Below are 26,645 nucleotides of genomic sequence, written 5' to 3' on the forward strand. Positions count from 1 at the left end.
TAAGAAATGTTGATATATATGACAGTATTCAATGGATTTGGCATTTTTAGGGATGCAAGTGAATATAGGATAGTTTATTTAATCTTGAGTAGGGCAGGCCATCCTGTTGCATTCAATATCACATAGAGTACACTATACTGTACTGTACAGAAGGCTGAAAGGACTTTCTCTGAGTAACCTTGAGGATGGGATTCTTTGCCTCTATGAGGTTAGACTTTTAAGTTATTTCTTGTTAATTCTGATTTGAACCTGGAATTGGCAGCATGGAAAGATGTGCTGCACTGTGAGTCTACAGCCTTCCAGAAACCACCAAGCCCACAGAGTTCATTTCTTTATTGACCTACTGCATAGTGGGATCCCCAAACCTCTCATCATTTAGCTAATTGCCAAAGCTGATGATTGGGTCATTTATCTTTTTATCCCATAAAGCTCCTGCTAGCATTTTAGAGACACTTTAGACAGACAAAGTTATGTGGGAACTTCTGAGGAGTAGATATTAGGCATTCCTTTTGTTGGAAAAGTCTTATTACAATCTAAGCGCACAAATTCTGGCTATCATTTTGCACTGACCAAAGTGCATCCAGGTTTATGTCAAAATCATATGACATGCTACCTTCTTTCATAATAGATATATCCCACCAGTGGGTTGGTTTAGGATTTGCCTCAGCTTTGCTCATTGAGAAATTAAAGACAAAACCCCCTGGGTCACTTTTTATCTGAAGGGGGCAACTTCTAGTTTCTGAAATATAACTTACTTTCAACCCAAGTTACCATAGGCAATGGTAAGGGATGCTTGGATATTAAGATCATCAATACCTTGATGGCCATAAATGCCACCATACCTCTGCTTTTACATTCTGAATTAGGCTCTTGATAGGCTGTCCAGTACAACAGACATGGCTATTTACATTCTTCTGCTTAAATTACATACTGTGTCTCTTTGTCTCTGTGTATAGGGCTAACACCATGCTCGTAGGACCAATGCCTAAGCATTCCTATTGCTTTCTACCTTATTCTTGGGCAACACAATGGACTCTTAGCACATATATATTTAAGAAGTTGCTTTTCCTTGTTTTTTTTTTTTCTTTCAAATTACATTGTAATTTTCTCAAGGCTAGAAACAATCACATCTAGTGACTGCAATAGCACTTTATCCAGACAGTCATGGAATTAATACATTTTGCTTGGTCCCTTTCCCAGTGCCAATAAATTTTAAATTCCATGAGACAAAGTCTGTTTTTATGACCAGAACTTTTATGAAACCTAATCCAAAAGTCTATCGTTCTTAGTGCTTGTGGCAGTGCTGGTGGGAAATGATAAGCAGTGGAAATTTTACTGCAGAGTCTATAATAAAGGATATGTTTTGTGAATGTTCTCACCTCCCATGAAATATCCCTTATTTTCTGCAAAATCAAATTGTACCTCTTTACAAAACTGAGACAGTTGTTGCTGCGGAGGCAAGTCATCTGATGATCTTCAGTTGGAGCCCCTCAGTTGGGGCAAAAGAGGAATGTACCTTCTGATACATATCAGTAGAAGGTATATTTTCATATACATTTTGCCCCATCTATATGTGAGAATAAAGGCAGCCTAGAAAAAAGCCTAACAATGTAACACTTGAAGGAAACCATTTCCCCAGCACAGCATGATAAGGAAGGAAACATTGACCAATTTGTCTGTTCCTCTTTTCCTGCTCAGAGTGACACTAAATAAGAGAGAGAAATTTCAATGCATTTGTAAATAGACCCATTTACATGCAGTAAAAGACCCATTTCAAAGAGAAAAAATGTAAACAAAATGGCAGCCTATTTGGAAAGGTGAAGGTGCAGATGTACATGACAAAGGCATGGAAAAAACCCAACAAGTATGTTTTCTGTACTAACCTTTCTGTGCTTTTCCTGAAAATGGCAGTTGTGGTATGAAAAATAAAACTTTGCTTGCTCAAAGAATTTCTCACCACATTGCCTGGTTCAGGGCTGACCGGTTTTGTTTGGATTTTTTGTCAAGGCCAAATATTGAAACAGTGGTGCTGCACACGTTGCTGCATAAGAATCAACACCATATCTAGGAATGCCTTCTTCCCTTTAATCTGTACAAGAGAGACTGTAGGCAGCAGTCTCACACTGGAAGCAGAGACCAAGCCTAAGGACTCTCCTGTTCCTCCAGGAATTCCATGAACTACAGGTAGTCCTCAGTTTATGACCATATTTGAACCCAAGAGTTCCAACGTTAAGTGAATTTGACCCATTTTACAACATTTCTTGCCACAGTTGTGAAATGATTCATTGCATGAAGGGAATCTGGTTTCGCTACTGACTTTGCTTATAAGAAGATTGCAAAAGGTGGTCACTTGACCCCAGGACTTTGCAACCATCATAAATATGAGTCGGTGGCCAAGCATCTGAATTTTGATCACATGGGGATGCTGCAACAGTCGTAAGTGTGGAAAACTGTCATAAGACACTTTTTTCAGTGTCATCGTAATTTGGAACGGTCACTAAATGAACTGCTATAAGTGGAGGACCACCTGTATTACACTGGTCCATAAGGAGAAAGCCTTGGAAATGAAAGTAGCTTAATTTTACCAGAATTGCATCATTAACAAAGGAAAATTAAATCCTGAGTATGAATTGGCTCCAGCTTCCAAGATACAGCTTCAGGTCAAAATTGCATCAAAATAATTCCAAATTATGAAGGGTATGTGTGATTATGCTCCATAACTTTTCTGCAAAATGTGATATAGCAATGAGAATGGTGCCACACCAATCATTATCAATTTATCTTTTTATTGATACCAATAACATAACTTTCCATTCACTTATTGGTTTTTCATGTAACATTTTGATGGTTTTTTGCATAAAAAACTGACAAGTTCTAACATCAGATTAAACGGCAAGGTTCCATCTTTATTCGGTATCTAATCTGCTATTTTGGGGTTTTTTTTCTTGTGAACTGCAGTAGGATCATCCCTGGGGAGATTCCAGCAGTAATCAGCAAGCATGGATGGACTTCATTTCCCTTGGTATCTTTTCTCCATGCCTGCGATATCCTGGTGGAATCTCTCCCCATGGCCATCATTCACTGCCTCACAGCTCAAAGGAAAATAGTCTAAATGAGAGCGTAAGAAGTGATTTTTCAGTGACATGTTTGCATCAAATGCTTTACAGGACCTAACAAATTTTCCATGTATTTTCATAGTCATCGGCCTTGCTGTTCTGAAAGAGAAGATAAATGTATACACTTCCATGCAGTCCCATTTTCATTGTTCTACTGTACTTTGTCGAGAAGTTACAAGGCATCATGATCGTTAGACACCTCCCTCCCTTGTAGGCAAACACACTCGCCTATGAATAAATCTTTATTGTTCATATTCTTTTCAGGAATTTTGAAAGATCTCATGTGAAAATTTCAAAATGTCATGGGACTTGATGATCTCATAAGAACTTAGACATTTTTAAAGATTGAATCGAGTACATTTGACATTCTCTGGCATAAGTGTAAAGAGGTAATGCAGAAAATGAAAATAAATTGGCGTGAGGATATGGACTGACATTCTCTTAACTTTTTGTCACACAACTTTTTTATGACAAGTTAGCTGAAGTTTCAGAGAATGTCATGTGGAGAATGTTGGCACCATATGCCAGCAATTTCTGATATTCTTGTTCAGTGAGGACAATTAATCAGTGGAACAGCTTGTCTTCAGAAATCATCGGCACTCCAACACTGGAGGTTTTTAAGAAGAGACTAGATAGTCACTTATCTGAAATGGTATAGGTTCTCCTGCTTGAGCAGAGGGCTGGACTAGAAGACCTCTGAGGTCCCTTCCAGATTCTATCCCATCCCATCCCATCCCATCCCATCCCATCCCTTCCCTTCCCTTCCCTTCCCTTCCCTTCCCTTCCTTTCCTTTCCTTTCCTTTCCTTTCCTTTCCTTTCCTTTCCTTTCCTTTCCTTTCCTTTCCATTCCATTCCATTCCAGCAAAATATGCCTTCCCTATGGCAATCCAATATAACTGCACACTGTTAAAAAGGAAAATGAAACCTAGCATTATGCCCTGCAAAAGGAAATTCTTTTTGTAAACTATATGCTTTATATTCCTGGTTCCTGGATTCCCCCCCTCAATAACTGTGCTCTTTTCCCCTCTATAACTGTGCTACATCTCAACCCTGCTATTTGGGGTGCTCCAAATATTCACGTATCTGGATAAGGTCTGGATATTATTCTCATCTGTTGGATTTTTTTAAATGAAGTGAGGAAGACATGAAAAAGATAAAGTGCAGTCAGGAAGGACCTTCACTGATGGCCTGTGAAAACCTTTTGGATGGGATTAGAAACAAAACCGTTTTGTAATGCGGTTTGTATTGAACACTAAACAAAGGACAATAGAATTTAGTTGTATCCAGTTATTCTTTTGGTAGTATTCCAGTTCACCCTTTGCCTGGGCACAATACCTCAGCAGAGAGATAAATCGTTCATTATCTCTTAATGCCAAGCAATATGTATCTGCTCAGGAATGCTTAGCCTTGGGAGTAAAGGGGAAGACACACTGAGAGGAGACCAGGCTAATTCCACAGTGCTGGGCAAACAGAATTTCTCTGAGAAACTTCAGCATCCAGACAAGCAGAGGTGAACAATTCACTGCAAAGGTGTTGAAAGGTAAAGTTTGTCCTGTTGCTGGCAGATCTGGAGTAGGTTATGTCTGTGCGAAGAGAAGGAAGAAGGGAGTGGGAAGGCATAACTGACTGTCTCCCCATTTATATTAAGTGAAGTGTCTTCTACTGTATGACAGAAAGAGACGGAGGAGATGGTGGTAGAGGACAAGAGGAGGGAGCGGGGAATAGCGTACGTATGTGTAGAATCCAATGTGAAAGAAAATGTTCCTCGTTGACATTACAAAGTAAGAATAGGCATTACAGTCCTTGTGTATATTTGCCTGATGCTGGGGTTTGATCTGTGCTGTGTTTAATTGTATAACCTTCCTTCTGCATTCAAGTATCTTGAAACAGCTTTGTCTAAGGAAAAACAAAGCAAAACAAGGGATGGTATTGAACGTTCCCCATGCTCTACCTTACATTTAATATAGAAAATAGGCTGTGGTCCATGCACAATTTTTCAATCAGTTTCTGTCAAGGCACTTGGTGCTCAGTTGTATTATTGTTCTATGCTGGATGGACTTTCTGTTCATTTAGCAGGGGCATTTATATCTTCTTAAGCAAACAGATCCAATTGTCTCTCAATCCACTTAATATAGATTATTTATGTTCAAGCTGTTAAGCCATTTTCTATCTTGCTTTCAATGTGTGAAACATCAATAGACGATCAAGGATTTTTGCAAAACAGCAATCTCATCCCAGCCTTCAGGCCTTTATTTAGAGAGCTTTCTGATAAGTGTGTTATCTGATATCGGCTCCCTTGATTATTGAAATATGTGCTCTTCCTAACTTAACTTTTCCCCCATAAACCTGGGGAAAATGCAGGGATCATTTGCCTGTTATAGTTAACAGTTTATGGGGCATCTTCTGATGTTACAACCATAAACAGTTCCCTGTACAGTTATAAGAAACAGAACACACTGCAAAGGCTGCAAACAATCAATGCTATCTCAAATGTAAACTGAGGGTAAAATGAAAAATCCATCAAAAGCAGCCAAGTTATATAATACTACTTGGGAGCTAATAATCACCTCCAAAATGTATCTATACAAACAACAGTTTACCATTGTTGATAAATTGTGGTGGATGAATATACATATTCATATACTGTATATTTGAGGTGAGATCATAATGATTTATTCAGTAACCTATGGTTAAAACAAAACATACTTAAACATAAGTGAGAAAAAATGACAGAAAAGTTATAACAGTCCTCAACTTATAACAGTTCAAAGTTACAACGGCACTGAAAAAAGTGACTTGTGGCCATTTTTCACACTTATGACCACTGCAGCATCCCCATGGTAATGTGATCAGAATCTGGATGCTTGACCACTGGTTGATGTTTACAATCTTCTGACAACCAAAAACAATGGGGAAGCCAGATTCACTTAACAACCAGGTTACTAACTTAATAACTGCAATAATTCACTTAACTGTGGTAAGAAAAGTCATAAAATGGTACAAAGCTCACTTAACTAATGTCTCACTTAGCAACAGAAATTTTGGGCTCAATTGTAGTTGTAAGTCGAGGATTACTTGTACAGATAAATAGGGGCCTATGGGAACAGCAAAGAGTCGTATCTGTGTGAGAAAATGCAGAAATATATTACTGTTTTAACTATTTCAGATGAGGATGATTAGCAAAATATACCTGTTAAGTTTGAGCAATGAGAGGCTGAACCAGAGCATGAGTGCAACAATACTTTATTATAACAATAAAGGGCTGACCGTGCTTGCCACGCCTGGAACTGGCTCGCAGCAATCAGCAACTGGTTGGACCCCGCAGCCTGCTTTTATAGCTGGCTGCTGGAGAGAATCAACCAATGAGGAAAAGGGGAAGAACGCCCACACAAAGTGAGTGGACCTGAGTGAGAACTCCTAGAGTCCTCAGGACATAACAATACCACTGTAATTGGAAGCAATGACCATAGTGCTTTCAAATCGAACTGAAATGAAAAACTGTCACTGGTCTAGCTGATTGATTGATTGCAGAAAAGAAAACATCTTACATTGAAGAAAGGATTAAAAACAAGGAAGTTGAAACAGAAAACCCAAGGAGTCAGGTCTTTCTAGAAACTCCTCATGATTATTCAATATTAACAACTATGTTATCTCCAGCATCAGGGCCAATATATCTCTCTTCACTGTCTCTGAAGTATCCTGAAATGAATTATATGGTCTGGTGGTCAGTGTAAATTTGAAATAAGATTATGTCCTCTGATTATGTCCACAATTCTGTGCCCAGCAGAAGCTAAATTTGAAAATAATATGAAGTATGCCAATTTGAGGTAGTGGTTAAAGGCTCCGGATTAAAAAAATGGGAGAAAGTTCCAATCCCACATTCAGTACAAATCCAGCTGATTATCTGTTGGCCCTAGAAAGAAGGCAACCACTTCCAAAATCTTGCCAAGACAACTGAAGGGGCTCCTCCATATAGACACAAGGAGTCAAGGCTGGCTCAAAGAAGCACACAATTTTTGTCCTCTTATCTCCTGAACTCTTCTGACAACCCAACCCTCCATCCAAACAATTTTCTCACGTGCAAAGATTTCGTTTCTGGGTTCGACTTGCAACATTTCCTCAGGCTTACTGATGTTTCATCTGATTTCTGTCTTTCTCGGTGTTGTTTTCCTAGATGAATAACAGTTTCCAGAATTGAGAGAGGAGGGGGAAGGGGAAGAGATTGAGAGAAAAAAAGCAATCTTACTGGTCGTGCACAACTTAAGAGCTGTAAAGACAAGATCTTCAACGAGTCTCTGGTGCATTCCAAAACCTCTAATTATGTAACTTAGCCACAGAATAACATACCACTTCTAAATCCGTCCTTGGAGCATAGCTATTCATGGTGTGGGAGTTGAGGCTGTTCCTTCCTGTCCCAGGATTTCTTTTCTTTTCTTTGTTTTGTTTTTTTCTTTTTTATATGATTTTAGAACTTGGTCCAGATCAGACTGTGAAATGGTGTTCATCTCTTTTCCTCATGAATTATCCCTTGAGGAACCACAATTCTCTTCAAATATGTATTAACATTATTGAAACAAGGTCTCTCCCTCTCTCTCTCTCTCTCTCTCTCTCCCTCCCCCTCCCCCTCCCTCCCTCTCACCCCCTCCCTCTTTCCCCCTCTTTCTTTCTCTCTCCTTCTCTCTCTTCCTCCCTCCCCCTCTCCCCCCTCCCTCTCTCGCTCGCTCTTTCTCTTTTAAGGCAAAGCAGTAATTTCTAATGAATGTCTGTGTCTATAATTAAGAAGCAGTGGGGAGAAACCCCAGTGGTCGTTGATTTGTTTAACCAGTCCACTGAATAAACTGCATTGCAGTTCCACAGACTTGTGCTACATCATAAATTTGAACAGTTTAACATTGCATGGTATGTTACGGAACCTAAAAAACTTTATACCACCTATTCACAGCTTCATTTAGTATAATATAAATGTATGCCCCTGAGACAGTGTTGACTCCTAGCAAGTGCCTAGCGAGGATAAGATAAAAATATTATTGGCAATATTTTGCGGTTTGTCATTGATTCCTTATTGGGGCTGAGGAAGAGCACCTGGCCCAAAGTCACTCAGCTGGCTTTGTCCCTAAGCCAGGACTCCTGATTTCTTAACTCAAGGCTTTAATTACTACGCCAGAATGATTCTTGGTATGATATATGATATGAGATATTGTGGCAGCAATTGGCTGAGTGACATTTTCGGCCCATTTCCCCTTGCGTCGAAGCATGGCATAAACATTATCCAGTGCACTGATGTTGTTATCTAATTTGGTAACCAAACTTCTGCAAGAAAACAACCAAGCTCAGAGAGCATCAAGGACCCTGCATATTCTCTAGTACTAGATGTTTTCTGCCATATTCCTATGACTTTGCTCTTTCAGCCTCTAAGTGAGATAGGCTAAATTATCCTTAGCTATGTCACTGTTAAAAGATGATTGGTTAAAGGATTGATGATTGATTTGAAAAAAAAATGCAAGGTTTCATCTATCAATTCAATTGATTTTTGGAATGAAATGAGCTGACTGTGGTGCCTTGCAATAGAGGTAGAAAGAAAGAAAAAAATTAAAAGCATAAGTTAGGAGCTTACAAAAATGTCAGCATATTATTAACAAAACATAGGAGAAAAAGTCATATCACAGTTAACACTAAAATAGGGAATGGTGTTTCATTTAAAAGCAGGGCTAAAACAGACATGTGGATCTCAGAGTAGACAATGTTAAACTATCATTGTCTGGCTTGCCAAAGGGATCCTCCAAAAATGACTTTTATTAACTACAATATGTAATGATTGGACTAATGAACATATCACAGCTATTGAAAACAGTTGTGTTCATTTGCCTTCCATTCTAGTCTGTGTAGGGAGAAAACTTCTCAAATTTGGAATTTTGTGGTATTCTCTGTATTTCTGAAACTACTAGAATGTCTGACTATGTTTGCATAATGGATGTTTCATTTGCCTTGCATTGTCCTAGTTGCCTTGAAATTTATTTTTAAAAGACAAACACTGTCCAAACCCAAGCTCCTAGCCTATAATTGGATTTAGCTTTTTTTCCTGTCTCCACACCCCCTTTGAGGAAAAAGCTTTTCTATTGCAGCAATGTAATTCAGCTGCTCAAGATGATGAAAGTTAATGGAAGAAATGACTGTCTCATTTGACCAGTGCAGGAAGTTTGCGGAGAAGGGCCTCTAAATTTCCATTTGCTGGGGGGGGGGGGAAAGGGTCCCCTGCTTTTCAGACAGAAAATAACCTCTCATTACCCTACAGTTATTGAATGAACTGGTGAAGCACAGGTGGTGGTAAGAATGGTAGCAGCTGGGACTATTCTTCACCAGAGTAGGATAATGTAGCATTAATAGCATCATTTAGAGAAGATTGGCTTTAATGCAAGTATCTTCTATGTCAGGTGTGTCAAACTCTCGTCATCATGGCATCGTCATGTGACATATCCTGACTTTTTCCCTCTTTGCTAAACCGGGCATGGGTGTGGCCAGTGCGTGGGTGTGGCCAGCGCATGATGCATCTGGCCCACGGGTGGTGAGCTTGACAGCCCTGTTCTATGTTATTGGCAGGGGTGGGATTCAAATTTTTTAACAACCGGTTCTGTGGGTGTGGCTTAGTTGGTGACCAGGTGGATGTGGCTTGGTGGTCATGTTATTGGCTGGGCATGGCCAACTCAACATCACTCACATCAAGGCACGCATCTCCTTGCCTGGCCTCTCATGACTGTGAGGATGCTGCAACAGTTGTAAGTGTAAAAAATGGTCATAAGTCACTTTTTTCAATGCCACTGTAACTTTGAATGGTCACTTCACACAAGCAAAGTACCAGCAAAGGAGGGGGGGAAAACTCCAGAGAAGTTCCTGAGACAGGAAGTCTAAGTCCTTCCAAGAATGTATTAAGGGTTAATGGAGAGGCAGTTTCTGTAAGCAACACCAGAATGTTTCCTTCCTGCCTTCCTTACAGGATTAGGCCAATAATTTCTTCTAACAACTGGTTCTCCGAACTGCTTAGAATGTTAACAACCAGTTCTACCAAATAGGTGCGAACTGGTAGAATCCCACCCCTGGTTATAGGGTAGAGTCCACATTGCAGTGGTCTGTCTTGGTGTGTGACAAACTCCTTCCCTTCTAACTTATTTCCCTATCAGGATGCAAGAAGATGGAAACAGGCATGCTGCAGAGCAGATTGTGAGCCTGTGGCATCATTTCTTATTTCCAAGGACAGCTCCAGCTTCACTGGCCACACCTTAGGAGATAAAAATAGTGGCTGGCTTTTGCTAGTTCTTTATTTGAACATGTGCTCCTTAGAAAACAATGATGTTGGGAGGTGACAGCAGCTGGGAAGAGGAGGTGGCTAAACTTCACTAATTCATCTTTCAGTAAATTGATGTCTTAGGACTGGTTAAATGTTTCGTGGTAACTATCACAAAATTCCCCTAGAATGCTAGAAACAACCACTAATCTCAAATTTTGGGAGTTCTGTTCCAGTGACATTTGGCTTGGATGGTATTAAGATGCTGCCTTTAAACCTTCAGTTGGACAAAGTAGGGTCATATAAACATCATGCCTGTGGATACTGTCATTTAAAGTCATGAATGTGCTGGCCTGAAGTAATTTCAAGATGACCTTAAAATTTTGCAATAAGCCAACAGACTTCCTCTTGGTGTACTTTCCTGGAATAATAATATAGCTGATGGGGACAAAGAATACACATGCGCGCACACACACACACACACACACAGAGAGAGAGAGAGAGAGAGAGAGAACACCCTGCATCTGCTGTTTTTTTTACTAGGTGGACTATTTCAATTCACTTTCACAAAATATCTACTGAGATTCAGCTCTTAGCACAGCCTGAACTTGATGTAATATTTTATTACATCATACAGTGGGGTTTAAATTGTATAACTTTATAGCATTTTCTGCTGTGGTTCTGTTTTGTGCTATGTCATCCAGGAAGGATTCATCCCAAAATAAGTGCAGGGAATCTAGTTTGGCCTAATGGCCAAAGTGGCTCTTATCAACATTAGTGAGGCCACAAGATCACATGCTCCAGTCTCGATCTTGGTATTTCTCAATCTCATCATCTTTAAGCTGCAAGGAAGTTGGTTTAGGAGAAACTTTTGTTGGAGTTGTCAGAAAATAGAACAGGCTGTCACATTAAATGGAAAAAAAACTCATTTGTTGGGGGATACAGAGGCTGGTTTTCTGTCAGAGATAATGTTACAGACCCTGCAGTGTACACAAAGTAGATTAGCTGACTTCCATGGTCCTTTCTTCCCTATGAATATGCTACAATTTTAGAAGACATGCAAGTGTCACAATATAAAGGGCTTCTATTATTGTCCAGAAGTTTATTTTCAATGTGGCTGCAGCTCAACCTTTTTTCCCCCTCTTTCTTTGAAGGAACAGCCTTAGTTGACTCTCCACCCTGGGTTTTGAATAACCAGAAAGCTATATTTAGGAGAAATGTAGAAAGGCAAGCATGCATGTAGATCAGTACATGGCAAAATGTGGAGGCTGCAATACTGAAAGGGATTTTATAAGCCCTTCTGCTTCCATGGGAAGATGATTCATCCATTTTAATAATCTGGAATGGAGATGACTCACTCCATACAGCAGTATCATCCCCTTGAACCCAAAGATAAATGCCATTTTTGGGAGTTAGCTGCAAAAATGTCCAACATGGACAATGATCCCACTTAGCATAGGTCAAGCAGGCAAGAGCAGCCCTAAATTTAGAGTTCCTGCCTTGGTCAATGTTCTCAGTCATGGAAAGACTCAGAAAAGAAACAGTTGGAGAAGGCACCTTCTCAAACTGAATGCATTGTAAAGTATATATGCAGCACAATAAAGCACTACAATTTCTGTTCTCTAAAAGGGTGGAGCTGAGAGGCCCACATATATCCATCCCTTCTAATTAATTGATTGATAGGATCAAACTGTTAGAGATATTTGTTATGAGGATCCTGCCTCTTTTGTGGACTAGCTAAGCAGAAATAGATTTGTAAGCATTTGTTCTACAAGTCTGGTGAATATTTTACTTCTTCCAGAACTCCCTCTGGAGAGTTTCCAGTAGAGGCCTACTTATTAGTATTGGCTATTCATGTTGAATTTTTCTAGGGCAATCTCGTAAGTAGCAACTGGCAGGAACCTGTGTTTATTCCGTAAGTCCTTCCTAAAAAACATGTATAAATTTACATGGGATGTTTTTGATTGCATACGACAGAGGATCTTTAAAATTAATTTAAGGGGAATTTGTGGACGGAACTGTAACATTGAAAAGGAACAAAGCACTAAATAACTCCTGGCCTGATTCACCAGCTATTCCCATTTCATGAGGCAGTTTGCTGAACCAGGGGCATTTTATCAAGCCCCATGTTTTGTTTAGTGAATCCCAAGTTGCTCACTGACCTTAAAAAGACTCCCCCCCCCCAGCAAACTCCCCATGCCTCTCCAGACCTACCTCTGTGGTCCATCCCAGCCTAACTTACATTGGGAGTGCTCTGGTCCCCTCCCGTTGGATAGATTTAGGGGTTGGTGTTGGCCTAGCTGAGGCTCGCTGAGTTCCTTCAATCGTTGAAAACAATTCTTTACGAACCTGCCCCTCTGAACTGCAAAAGCACCCAAGATCTCTTCCCTGAAACTCCCAAGAGAGAACAATCCTTTCTTTGCTTTTTGTTTCGCCAGAGCTTCCCCAACTCTCAGTCAGCCCTTTATGAAATGGGCCATAATATCCAGTCTTGTGACTAAGGTCACGGTGGTTGCACAATTGCATTTCTGCCTTCAGAGCCCACACCCGGAGCCCTTTGGACAGTAATCAGTAAGCCCAATTTGCCTGGGGTGGGTGGCGGTGGGGGGAAGGGTATCTGCAGCAGCCCCAAGAGCCAGGCAGCTTGTATTGCCTGCCTGTCACTTCGAGGCCAGCTGCAACCGCTCAGCCTTATTGGCCCGTGGGACAAGGGAAAGTCCGACAGGCAGTTCCTCGTGCCAAGGCAACCCTGTGGCTTCTGGCCAAGACCGAGGAGGAAGAAAAGCCTCTTCAGCAAGGAGCAGAGAAGTGCTGCAATCCTCCCTGGGAGCAAAGCAGACGGGCGAGATTCTCTCTTGTCATTCGGCCGAAGACTGAAGTCAGCAGAACAGAAGAGCAAATAGAAACTGACTTTAAATTTATTTATTTTTTTAAAAAGCAGTTGGAAAGCCAGATTGACTGGAGGAGTAAATCCCGATTGGAGGGCTTTATATGCTCTAGTCTAGCCAAAAGAAAGAAAGAAAAAACGCAAAGAGAGGAGGAGAAACGGCGGCAGCGAATGAAGCCCGGAGAAATCCGAGGACGCCGTTTAATATCGATGGATTAGTCAGTGGTTTGTTTTGTTTCAAGGAGCCCAGTTTTGCCGAGCGCCTTCCGGCTGATTATTAAATGACAAGTCGAGCGAGCCGCGTTGTCCCGGAGGAAGGGCTTGCGCTGTGCCTTTAAGAGAGTCTTGCGGGAGAATTGGGTTTCTCAGTAGCCCTGCACGTGGCGGAATATATTTTGGGTGGGGTGGGGGAGATAGGAGGTGGTGGTGGAAGAGAAATTGCGTGTTCCGATTTTTATTTTTTTTCTTTCTGGGTCATGCCTTTGGCATCTCTCCTTTTTCGCTCGTTTTCTTTCAATGGTACAAAGCTGCTTCAGCTGGCAGCAGAAGCGTCTGATCCGCGCACGGAAATGTGGTAATCTAGAGGCGCTGGCTATTGCAACCCATTGAAGAAATTCGGCTGGGGACGTTTGTTTAGCTTGGTTTTGACGAAGAGGCAAAAGGCGGCAGCAGCAGCAGCAGGGAAAGTAATTAAATACACTTCGGAGCACGTGGATGCTAAATCTATTTCCCAGTCATGGACAGGGACCGGATTACAGGTGAGTGAGTGGCTGGGATAGTTTGGCTGTGGCTATGTAGACGTGGTGCCTCCTCTGCCTTTCTCCCCCATTCACCCCTTCCTGTGGTTTGGGCTGTGTTGGAAAAATCTCAGCACAACCCTTGTGGCATTTCGGCAGTCCCGGATGACCTTGGTTTAGCTCTACTCTCCTTCCCCCTCCTGAATGGTCTCACTGAGTCCCACCACGGGTCAAAGTGTTGGGCTTCTCGATCCCGTTGGTGCTTCCTTCAATTTTTGGCTCCCCCCACCCCCTTCTGCCAGAGAAAGGAATGGCCCTTCTGGAAGTCTCTTTGCCTGGACTTTGACAGTTTTGGGGGTGGGGGGAAAGGTTGGTGGGACTTGGGAGTGGGAGGAGTGGGAAAGGCTACCCCAGCTGGTGGCTCAAGGATGGTTTTATGTCCTGGAAGTTGGCTGCTTGCTTTGTTTGCCTGTGTGTTGTGGTTTAGCTCTGGCTTTCATGCCAAAACTTGTGTGAAAGGCAGAAGCTCTCCCGCCTACTCCTTTGTCCTCCGGAGATGTTTATATGGCTACAGGGAGGATTGGCTGATAAACAAGAGGGGTATGGTTGCTAGGGGAGAGTATCCTGGATATATGCATGTTCCCTAGGTAGGAAACATTATACTAGAAGGTTGCTGCTCTTGGGCCCTGTATTTCATCATCAAGTATATTTGACAGGGTGCTTTTCTGCTAATGGCCTATGCCTGAGAAACCACCATTCTCCACAGAGGTCCACTTGCTCAAGACAAGGTGTAAATTGATTGCTAAGTAAAAGAAGAGGCTCACAATAGGCCCACTGTGTACCTGTCACCACTGTAGACACAATAACCAGCTATTGACTCTCCCTTAGAGCCTTGGAGCTACTTTGTTCATTATTTTTCAGCCCTGGACTGATGGCAGGTTTATGAGACATCTGTTTTTGCAATACTTTTAGCGGTTGGTATCTTTGAAAGAATCGCTGAGCTGGTCTCTTGAGGTCTTAAAAATACCTTACCTGTAAACAACAGAGTTAATGGATGGAATTCAGGTGACACAGCAGATAACAGCAGAGATATGTTGTCACTCGCGTCTTATTATTTCCCTGAATTCACCAAGTAGCCTTAGGTGCGATTCCTCCTGTTCTTACAACTCTATCTAGAGAATAGAATTTGGGACTGTAATCAATATTCAACATGGCTGAGCCCATATCAGGGTCCATGCCTCAAGGGAGAGTCTGCTGCTGGTCCCTCAGTCATTAAACAACACAACCATTGTGGGAGGGTGGGAAACAACAGTAGGAGAGTTGGACTAGCAAGAAAATAAGCCAGAAATGGATAGAATAGCCTTGAATTCTGCCACTTAATGGTGTTGAGGAAAGCTCCTGTTCTGTTCTTCTAGATGATGAAGTTACAGTGATTGTAATCAACCTACCTTTGAGATATATTCGACAGCAGGGCAGGCAAGTGTCTCCCTCAAATTTTCAAAACCCGTCTTTCTCCCTGGCATGGGTGAAACACTAGTTGGGAAGTCATTCAGCTCTCCTGGGCGTTGCTAACTTTGTTGTATATTCACACTGGAAGCAAAACCACATGTTCTAGAGGAAACCACCAAGCAAGGGTGGAGTGCAACAGTGGCAAAGGAAAAGTGAACCCAGTGCTGGTTTAATCTGGGCTCTGGAAGAAGAAAAGTTTGAATTGCACATTTACAGTGGCTCTAACAGCAGCCTTATTGCTTAAGGGAACACTACTTCTATTTCTGATTTAGGCAGCAGTAAATACATCCAATAAACCTCTTCCATTCTTCAATGTTTAATATGTGTTGGACTGCAACTCCCAAAATTCCCAGCTAGCATATCAGACTAAGGAAAAAAAAACCCTAAATTGATTAGCTACCATCCTACTTTAATCTTTCTCCCTCTTTCAAAGTACTAGGGAGAATTAAGTAGTCCTATGTGGCAAATATGTCTCAAATAAATAGCCTTATTTGTTTTTTTTTTCTGTATGCTTTTATCTCCAGGAAGGGATTATAGGTCCTCTTCCACCAATTTGCAAAAATGTACAATTGTACAAACTACTGTATAAATAAAGCTGTAACCATGAATGTTTCATCATTAGCAATAGCACTTAGACTTATATACATACCACTTTAGAGCTCTCTCTAAGCAGTTTACAATGTTAGCCTATTGCCCCCAACAATCTGAGCCCTCATTTTACTGACCTTGGAAGGATGGAAGGATGAGTTAACCTTGAGCCCTTCACAATTGAATTCATGGAGTGAGCAGTGAGTTAGCCCTGTAGTATTGCATTCTAACCACTGCGCCACCACAGCTCTTCATTATGATCCAAAAGGACCAGAAAAGCAATTTGATGAGATCTGTATCAAGGGAAAATGGCAGATATGGGGTCAGTTAATTACTGGTTTTCTGTTGAAATGCACTCTGCAAAAGGGAACTGCAATAGATAGCATTTGTTTGTGTGACCTTCAATGACTGGTGCCTGCTTTAATTTTTAAGTGCCTTTGTGTTGATCAGATTCCACTGAATAGCATAGCATAGAACAGAACAGAATACCTTTATTGTCATTGCATTCCACAAATACAATGAAATTTGAAAGCTACTCCAGCACAGTGCCCCAAAAACCACATCACAATCACAGTACAGATATTATAACAATAATAATAACAACCTAGTGTAAAACCTATTTAAAACATTTACTGAGTTAAAGTTGAAAAATGCCACTATATACATAGGATTAAATCACAAATGCATTGTTTGATTCAAGACAATTATTGCCTTGGAAAAGAAACTGTTTCTCAGTCTATTAGTCATTTTAAGACACCTATAACGTTTCCCTGATGGTAACAGTTCAAAATATGAATGACCAGGATGAGAACAATAGTGCAGATGTTTTTATTCCTAACTATCCACTCCATGTTTGGAAAATACCTTGAAAATAAGAACCATTGTCAGCCATAGCTGCCCTCCCAAAAAATCAAGGTACTGAACTTGGAGCTGTTTGCTATCCTTTCATTAGTTCTTACTCTGGATGATCATTTGAGAGGGAGAGTTATTAAGCTGAGCACCTCCTAGCAGGAACCCTATTAGTATTCTACTACATGTGTGTCTGTCAGGACTGAATCATGGATGGGATAAACAAGGAATGAGGAGATATGGAATGAGTCAGTAATCAGTAATCTTTAGTAATCTAAAGAATATAAATTAGCAATAGCAGACAAGATAGGAAGTCTGAACTAGGACTAGTGACAAATCAGGAGGTCTCAATAATGAATCAGCTTTGGTGCTAAAAATATACTTCAGAACAGAAGGAGCATACACACTTTAAAGCAAAAACCTCTTCCCTCAGGATCACATGACAGTTGCATTAGGTACCAGAGCAAATCTGGGAAAAAGATGTGGCTAATTTAATTGTTGCCTCATTTTCTTTAAGGCACATGCCAAAGCACCTATTTAGAATTATGTCCTACCTATACAGTCCTGCGAATCAGTAGCGCTAATGAAAGAGTAGTCAAAGTATAGGAACGCTTCAGAGTTTAGGATATTACATAATTATTTGACCTAATTTATATTAAAACGAATTTTTTTTTCTGTACAATAGAATCTGATGACTTAACTGGATAGCCAGAATCAGTCCAGGAAAGGCACAGAAATATTTCACCAAAAAGTTCAGTTCACTGGTTTACCACACAAAGGAACTGTATAAATGATGCACCAGCTCATTGTTCTGTGACAGTAAACCTCAAAGACCTTGTGAAATATTTAACAAATCCTGAAGCCTTCATCCACTCATTCTTTTTGCTTAGAGTTAGATGAACACTCAAGGTGGCTAACTGAAGTTAATGTAATACAAATTGAAATAAATGCTATTAATAGTGGGGTCAAATAATTATTAAAATCTTCCTGAACAAGATATTTACAGACTTTTGAAATGCTTAGAGAATTTGTCCTCTAATGCTTTTCTTAGCCAGGAAAAAAGACTACTGTCTGCTAATGCCAGACCAGTGACCTTTGACAGCAGAAGCATCTTCAAAAGCGTATCCCCTTAATTACTGGGTAGATCCATATCAGGAGTTAATTGAACAGGCTGCTCAATAAAGAAGTATTTCAGTCCAGTCATCATGAGATTCTTTTAATATGTTAGCAAGTTGAAGCTGTAGAAATAGAGTGTTTATGCAATTGCATCTCATGTGCCCATTGCCATGTCTGGATTTTGAAACTTTGGGCATGATAACTCATGCTCTTTTCAATATTTCACTTCACTCTACATGGGGTGAATACTCTACATGTCCCTGAAGACCTTGACATCATAGAGAAGCTTCAACTGGCACAAGTAGTCTTTATGGTTATAGGTAAGGTAAAGGTTCCCCCGCACATGTATGCTAGCCATTTCTGGCTCTAGGGGCCGGTGCTCATCTCCGTTTCTACGCTGAAGAGCCAGCGCTGTCCGAAGACGTCTCCATGGTCATGTGGCTGGCATGACTAAATGCCAAAGGTGTACAGAGCAGTTACCTTCCCACCAAAGTGGTCCCTATTTACTACTTGTATTTTTTATGTGCTTTAGAACTGCTAGGTTGGCAGAAGCTGGGACAAGTAATGGGCGCTTACTCCGTTATGTGGTGCTAGGGATTCAAACCATATGGTTATGGATAGATCCAAAATTTCTCAGGTAACATGCCACTTTGAGAACTACATTGGTTGCCACCTAGGCTTTAGAGTGCTGTCACCTCTAAAGCTCTGTGGCTTAGGACATGTATGTATGTATGTATGTATGTATGTATGTATGTATGTATTTGTATGTATTTGTATGTACGGATATTTATATGTATGGTATTCAGCTTTGTTTGGGTATTTTCCCATGTCATTATAGTTGTGCTTTTAAAGTTGTAGCAACATTTCAGCAGAATCTCATCTGCCATCATCAGGCTTCAATACAGAAGCCCAATACAGAAGCCTGATGATGGCAGATGAGATTCTGCTGAAACGTTGCTACAACTTTAAAAACACAACTATAATGATGTGGGAAAATACCCAAACAAAGCTGAATACCATACATACATACATACATACATACATACATACATACATACATACATACACCTAGACCTACATACACACACACACATATCTGTATCTATATCTATATATCTATATCTATATATCTATATCTATATATCTCTATCTCTATCTCTATATCTATATATATTCTTAAGTTTTAGCGAGTACTTACATGTATGATATTCAGCTTTGTTCGGGTATTTTCCCATGTCATTGTAGTTGTGCTTTTAATATTGTAGCAACGTTTCAGCAGAATCTCATCTGCCATCATCAGGCTTCTGTATTGTGTTCATCTGTATTCGTCTGTATATATATTATCTTCTCTATATTAAAACTGACCACCCGTGGAAGAGAGGGTTTGCTGAGGGTCTCTTTAGGAAAATGCCATTCTACAGGGATCTGGGGAGGAAGCCTACTTGGTGATGGCCTTCCATTTATGGAACCGCTTACTTCTGAATATCTAGTCCTCTTTACATTATTAAGCTTTCAAAGGATTGTAAAGACTTGACTCTTCAGGAATGATTTTGGAGATGTGAAGATTTAGTTTACCCAGTGAGTGAAATTGTCATGGTAGATTGCTTGATGTTTCATATGTTAAATATTTTAATGCTATAATTTAGTATTTTGTACCCATAAATAATTTTGTACAATTTCACACTCCAGATTTTTTTTTACAAGTTAACCTCATATAGAGCATATTGCAGTCAGGATGTATCCAAGACATTGATCATTGTCACAAAATATTCATTTGGGAAGGGTCACAGTTGGCACACAAGCCTCTATTATTTTACTCAATTTGTATAGCCACCCATGTCAAACCAGTGACTGAGTGATGAACAATCATAAATCAAAGCAATAAAGCAAATACAATACAAAAAAAGAAATTAAATATAAATAGCAGCCAAGAGCAGGGGTGGGATTCTACAGGATTGCACCTATTTGCTAGAACCGGTTGTTAACATTCTAAGCAGTTCGGAGAACCAGTTGTTAGAAGAAATTACTGGCGTAATCCTGTAAGGAAGGCAGGAAGGAAACATTCTGGTGTTGCTTACAGAAACTGCCTCTCCGTTAACCCTTATTACATTCTTGGCAGGACTAGACTTCCTGTCTCAGGAACATCTGGAGTTTTTTCCCCCTCCCTTGCTGGTACTTTGCTTGTGTGGAGTGACCATTCAAAGTTACAATGGCACTAAAAAAGTGACTTATGACCGTTTTTCACACTTACGACTGCTGCAGCATCCCCACAGTCATGAGAGGCCAGGCAAGGAGATGCATGCCTTCATGTGAGTGATGTTGAGTTGGCCACGCTCAGCCAGTCACATGACCACCAAGTCATACCCACCAACTAAGCCATGCCCACAGAACCGGTTGTTAAAAAATTTGAATCCCACCCCTGGCCGAGAGATATTATAATCCATCGATCTCAACAGAGCTGGAATACTCTCTCTACAACTTCCACTCGCAAATCCAGTATTATCTGAAAATCAAGGAACTCCCAGTTTGTAAACTTGCTCTTTTCAGGGAAGTGCAGACTTGTGCAACTGGTACACAAGCACAAACTTGCAAAAGAGAGATTCAGTGTCTCTCTATTTCATTTAGTATGGTTATCTGAGACTATGATGTAGTTTGGGATATTGACATATAGAAAACAGTGTCCGCTCCATGGCCGTTTTGGTTTTTCCACTCTTCAATGAGAGAAATAATAAGTGACCAAAGTGAATTGCAAATGAAGTGTAACCTTGCTGGCTATAAGATGGCTGAGGTGTGGGCAATTTGGCTCCATCCAAATTGTAATCTTGTATTGTGACGCCTTATCATAGGTGTGCTCTGATTCTTAAGAGTAAACCAGTGCAGATTGAAGTGAATATCAGAGAGGTGTCATGACACATTACAAACCTTTCTGGGAAAAATAAGACTGTTGTTTCTTTAATCTGTCCTGTTCTACAAGCACAATTTTGACATGTTAGATCTTAGCTGAAAGTCTAGGCATCCCTAGGTTAGGAGTCTTTCTTGACATTTCTATACCAAAGCTTAGCTATAAATGCCTGGATTAAATATATCTACATGAGCCTAGCCAATCCTGGTTCTTCCCCGAAGTCCATCATTCTCAATATGCTGTTTAGGGGTGATGGGACTAATTTTATCACACTGGTATGCTGAGGACCAGGTCAGTAGCTTTTCATTGCAATTATTCTCCAAGATTTCACACAGGTGTTTCCTGCTCTGTCTAAAGATAGCAATAGCACTTAGATTTATATACTACTTCATGATGCTTTACTGCCCTCTCTGGGCAGTTTACAAATGTTAGCATATTGCCCCCAACTATCTGGGTCCTCTTTTTACTGACCTTGGAAGGATGAAAGACTGAGTCAACCTTGAGCCTGTCAGGATCAAACTCCTAGCTGTGGGCAGCGTTAGCCTGCAATATTGTCTTCTAACCACTGCACCACAATGGCACACCTTCCTCTACCACATATTTTAGTACTGGGTTTCACTCATTCCATACTTGGATTGTGGCTTACAACAAAGTATCCTTGGGTAATTTAACAGAATAACAAAGTTGGAAGGGACCTTGGAGGTCTTCTAGTCCAGCCCTCTGCTCAAGCAGGAAACCCTTACTATATATAATTTCTTTGGAAGTTTGCATGATCCCCTGTTTTAGTTCTCTTGAGAGAATGCCCTAAAAATCACTGGAGAGGCACTTTCATTTTATATGCTTTGCTATTCCATTTGCTTTTTTAAAGACGGTATGACAGTTTGGGATGGTAAGCTTGGAAAGGACAAAACCAAATCAGAAGCAAACCAGAGGTTTGGGTTTGTTTGGCCTCCCTGTGATATTTCAGATATGTTCAGGGGGACAATTTAAGGCACGTGGTATGCTACAGAGCTACTGTGATGTATTTTTTACTTTCTCATTTTCAAACTCTGCCTCTCTGGGTCTAAACCACTTCAAAGCATTTCTCAGAACCACTCCTGAGTCATACAATGGAGTAAGCATGTCCTGTCTACACCAGGGTTGCCGGAGAGCCTTTATTTTAAAGATTTTACCACTATTCCCCAATGGCATGGCTCTGAAGAACCTAATGGCTATTTACCTATTTTCATAAGAACCACAGACTCTCTAGGGCCTGAGAAGTGGTGCAACAGAGTGACTAAAACATTGGCTAAAATATTGGGCTTGGAATCTTAGAACTTTTAGAATTTAATACTGGATACTCTTCTATGATGTAAAGAACTTGTAATGATTGCAGGCTACTGCATGCCAGGTTTTTTTTGAATTCAGAAATATTAATGTTAATTATACAATTGGGGGTTTATTTAATAAGCAGTGGTTTAGTACAAGCCACTAAAATAACTTGCAGCACCTTTGCCAACAACTCTCTAGTTCTCCTCAGAACTCTCTCCTATGAAGAGATCTTGTGTGAAAGTTGAGCTGTCTGGCTTTGCCCCCTGACCTCTATGGTTTCAGAAGAATCTATGGAAGTAATTCTTAATGCCTATTCAGCTCTGCAGGGGTATATCCATTTGATGTTGATCTTAAACATGGAGAATTGCACCTTCTGTAGAACAGTCTCTGTATCCAGACAGCTGTATTTGCACTGAATGGATGGATGGAAATTGGAACATAGGATTCCTGGGAAAAATCTGGTTCCTGGAATTCAATTTACAAGTGGAATTAATGTGTCTACTTCTGATTGTGTGAACCATTCTGAAAATTCAAGTGTACTGTTATATTGCAATTTCAAAGTGTTTTAATCTTGAGAAAATGCTTTTCCCTCTCGCCCTGCCCTGTGCTTTGTAGAAAAACACAGATAAAGCATTACATGTTAAAGGGTTTATGGTTCATCAAGTTTTGCCTGTTCCTTATTTGTGATATTATAGGTTCTTAGTGCTTGTGAATTGCTTTTCTGTAAAAGCACATCATTTGTGGTAAAGTATAGGCTGATTCATCAAGACTTTTTAAAAATATGGCAGGACACGATTGCATTATGCCTTGCAGCTAGATGTGGTTGATGACCCATAATTCAGTTGCATAGATGAGATAATCTAATGACCATTTCATTGAGCATGATATTAGCTCTGAGAACATTTCAGTCTACATTTTCGAACTAAAAGGGTTGCGTGAAAATATTTTGCTTAGTGAAAATGATGCTTAGATTTTCAAAAAAGAAATTTCTAGTAACATTAAATAATCCCATGTAATTGCAATTTATGTGCCATTTAAGAGTCCTCCTTCTTCCTATGATCCTCCTTCTTCCTATGCAAAGCTAAAAAATAGCTATGACAAGACTTGAAGAGAGCAATGCTGTTGCTGGGAATATAAAAGTGCTCTGAATGCTTTGTGTGGGAAAATATCAGCATTTTGGAAAAAATCAGGCTTTCATCCATTGAGACTTGGATTTCCATCATCCCTCAATATACTACATATTCCACCTGATTTTAGGAACAAGCATGCTAACACCAACCCAAATATATTCTTTATTTTCAAGAATGACCCTGAGCTTGGCAGATATCTGCAAATGCTTCTGTAGAAAAAGATCAGACTCCCGTGGTAGACCACAGATATACTAACTTCCAATTTCTCACTAAGAAGTCCTACAGGACTCGGTTATGGCCCTTTCCTACCATCGGAATGAAGTTTTGTTTACTCACTCTTGTGTCAACAGAAAAATATACTGGTGAGCCTCATTGCTGATCCCTACCCTGCCTCTGCTTCAGATCATTGCAGTTCTCTGCCTTCCTTCCAAAGCAGCACAACGTAACAAATGTTATGCCCCAGACGGTTGCTCTCATACAGCATTGGAATAAGGGAAGAAAGTACCTTACAGGATCTTTCCCCATTTGAATTTTAACCAAGGAACAAATGGGTCCTGGCAGCAGTTGTTTTGTCCTATCATATCCCCATGGTGTTGTCTTCACTTGATCTCCAGCCCATGAGCAAGACTAGCTTGAGTAGAACTTACCTCTTCCAGGGTTAAAGTTGTATTTCCTTATTTTGGACAGGTGACAATTAAACATCACATGGAGGCCCTAGCCCTAATACAGAATAATTACCATAATCCTTGCAATTCTGCATTCCCGCTTCCTCAAACAGTTGGGCTCTGGAGTTTGTAGAAATAAATGTTTCTGCAGAAACAGGCTTCTCTTTTTTGTGCCACCTGGACAAGCCGTGGTCATGGGAGACTTTCCATACGCAGTAAGTCCTTAAGTATGCGTTGCCCTTTTGTACTGAATGCACCGCTATGCAGAAAGCCTGTGCAATTGTAATTATGTCTGGAAGGGAGGGAGGGAAAGAGGCATCCAAGTTATAGCAAGCTCTCCGTCCTGAGCACATCACATCTGTCAAAGCTGTCCTTCTGTGCTGGAGCCCCAGTGTATTGAGCCAATTTGGCTCTGACTCGGAGATAGTAGCTGCCAAAGCTGAACTACAGACCTGGTGGGGATTTTTCCATACTTGGGCCTGGCCAGTTGTTAGGCAAAATGAGACAACTTCTCCCAGAGGTAGACACTGGGGAGCAGTAGCAGCAACTGTAGGCAACTCATTGGATCTACCTAGCCACTCCTCTCCCTTTGAGGAAAAACTACACTGCATAGTTTTCCTAGACTACTTAGCTTGACGCTTTCATACGGGATGGAGAATTTTATCCCATGCCCAGTGCTGAAGTAACTTCAATCCAGTTGTCTCATTCAAGTGGAATGGAAGGAGAGACTATTTCCCTTTTTGCTTCAAGAACTACTATAATGCCCTAGATTAACCTTTCAGGACTTGCATGCTTATTAACTTTTGGAGATGACAGTCATTTCAAAAGAGAACTTAAGCACAATAATATTTAAGTAAAACTCCACTAAAACAGGACTCTTTCATTATATTGATCATATGAATCTCTTTTAGATTTGTCTACTTTTCAGGCTGGTCCTTTATTTTTTTCCAAGAAAATGTGGTCATGGTATCTAGAAAACCACCTTAGAGTTTCTAGGATCAGCTGTTTGATACAAGTAGTCCTCAACTTATGGCTACAATTGAGCCCAAAATGTCTGTTGCTAAGGGGAGTGAGTTTTTCCCCATGTTATGATCTTTCTTGCCACAGAGAGTCTCTGCAGTTGTTAAATTAGTAACACGGTTGCTAAGTGAATCTGGCTTCCCCATTGATTTTGCTGATCAGGAGTTTGCAAAAATTGATCACATGACCCTGGGACACTGCAACCGTCATAAATATGAGTCAGTTACCAAGCATCTGAATTTCGATGACATGACCATTGGGATGCTACAATGGTTGTAAAGTGTGAAAAATGGTCGTGTGTCACTTTTTTCAATGCTGTTGTAACTTTGAACATTCGCTAAATGAACTGTTGTAAGTCAAGGACTATGTGTATTAGCCCTATTTTATTCCTACCCACCTCCCAATGGGGAACATCTAGGTTTCCTCATTTTATGCACATTATCAGTGGAAGATTTGTCTTGTTGGACTTGTGATCTTTTTGTAACTAATTAAGGGCAAAGTCAACCTAATTGTGGTAAATAAACAACCCTGGTTAATTGCCTCCTGTACACACTTTATGGCTCCTATTGTATCCCAGATTCAAATTTACTATTTGCTTGAGCAATGGTTCGTGCAGAGAGATTGGTGTCTGATACTAGCTATCTTTGATAAAGGCAACATTAGTCACAAATGGATAATCTGAGTCATAAAAACAAAGAAATACGTTTTGTCTTTATAATGCTTCACTTACATATTACCCGATAGCCCCACTTGTCAGGATAGGGTGGAAGGGAAATAGAGAAGGCATTTTTGTTTCGTTTTAAAACTGTTGATGATGCAGTCAGATTCTGCTTGCATTGATTCATTCTGTTTAAAGGCTGCAATCTTAGCCTGTTATCTTTCTGGCCTTTTACCTGGATAAGCAAGCTGCATTGAATTTAACTGGACTCACAGCGAGGTAGGTATGTATAGAATTGCAATCTAACAACTCTTGGGCGGGAGAACCCTTCCACAGATGGTTTTGTCCTGGTGAGAAAGAAAATGAAGAGAGATTGGAAGAAGTTGCACAATTAATAGGGCAGGTTATTGCTTAATTATCTATAAGAGGCCATTATGCTTGCTTTCCTAAGAATAAACTGCACAGGGTTTAATGTAACTCATTTCTCAGGAGTCATGCCAGATCTAATCCCTTTTGCATCCTTTGCATAGTAGAGTAGAGGAAAACAATATGTAACTAGCATTCTTATTGATATTGGAAAAGTCTTTTACGAAAGGGAGCAATGATTTTCTTAATTTTGGCCCCATCAACCTTGGAATATAACCTTCAAACCTTTACTAGAATGAACAATTAAAGGTATCCCATCTTGGTGTAAGAAGAAGGCGGTAAGCATGAGAAGTAATTATTTTTATTTCATTTATTAAATTTGTATGCTGCCCATCTCCCTTACAAGGTGAGTTATTTGAAGGCTTGTTTGGTTATACTTTTAAATATACCATGAAGAACAAACAAGTATTGAGGTTGGGGAAGGAAGAACTGTGTGTGTGTGTGTGCGTGA

The 26,645-nt window shown here is 40.3% G+C and overlaps 1 protein-coding gene across 2 annotated transcripts in view; it reads left to right on the forward strand.

The window, feature by feature from the left end:
- The window catches only part of SEPTIN9 (septin 9), a 272,053-nt gene that overhangs the window by 75,731 nt on the left and 169,677 nt on the right, over nucleotides 1-26,645 (forward strand). Inside the window, exon 1 of one of the 2 annotated variants that reach the window (XM_026702078.2) lies at nucleotides 13,187-14,041. The exons of the other annotated variant lie outside the window; for it this stretch is intronic. Within the exon in view, the coding sequence (XP_026557863.2) occupies nucleotides 14,020-14,041 (22 nt within the window). The 5' untranslated portion in view covers nucleotides 13,187-14,019. Of the gene's footprint in view, nucleotides 1-13,186; nucleotides 14,042-26,645 lie in introns of those variants that run through there. 2 annotated transcript variants of the gene reach the window in all.

The sequence above is a fragment of the Pseudonaja textilis genome, chromosome 2 (genome assembly GCF_049901715.1).
Source record: "Pseudonaja textilis isolate UNSWEBS1 chromosome 2, rPseTex1.2, whole genome shotgun sequence".
NCBI classification, from domain to species: Eukaryota; Metazoa; Chordata; class Lepidosauria; order Squamata; family Elapidae; genus Pseudonaja; species Pseudonaja textilis.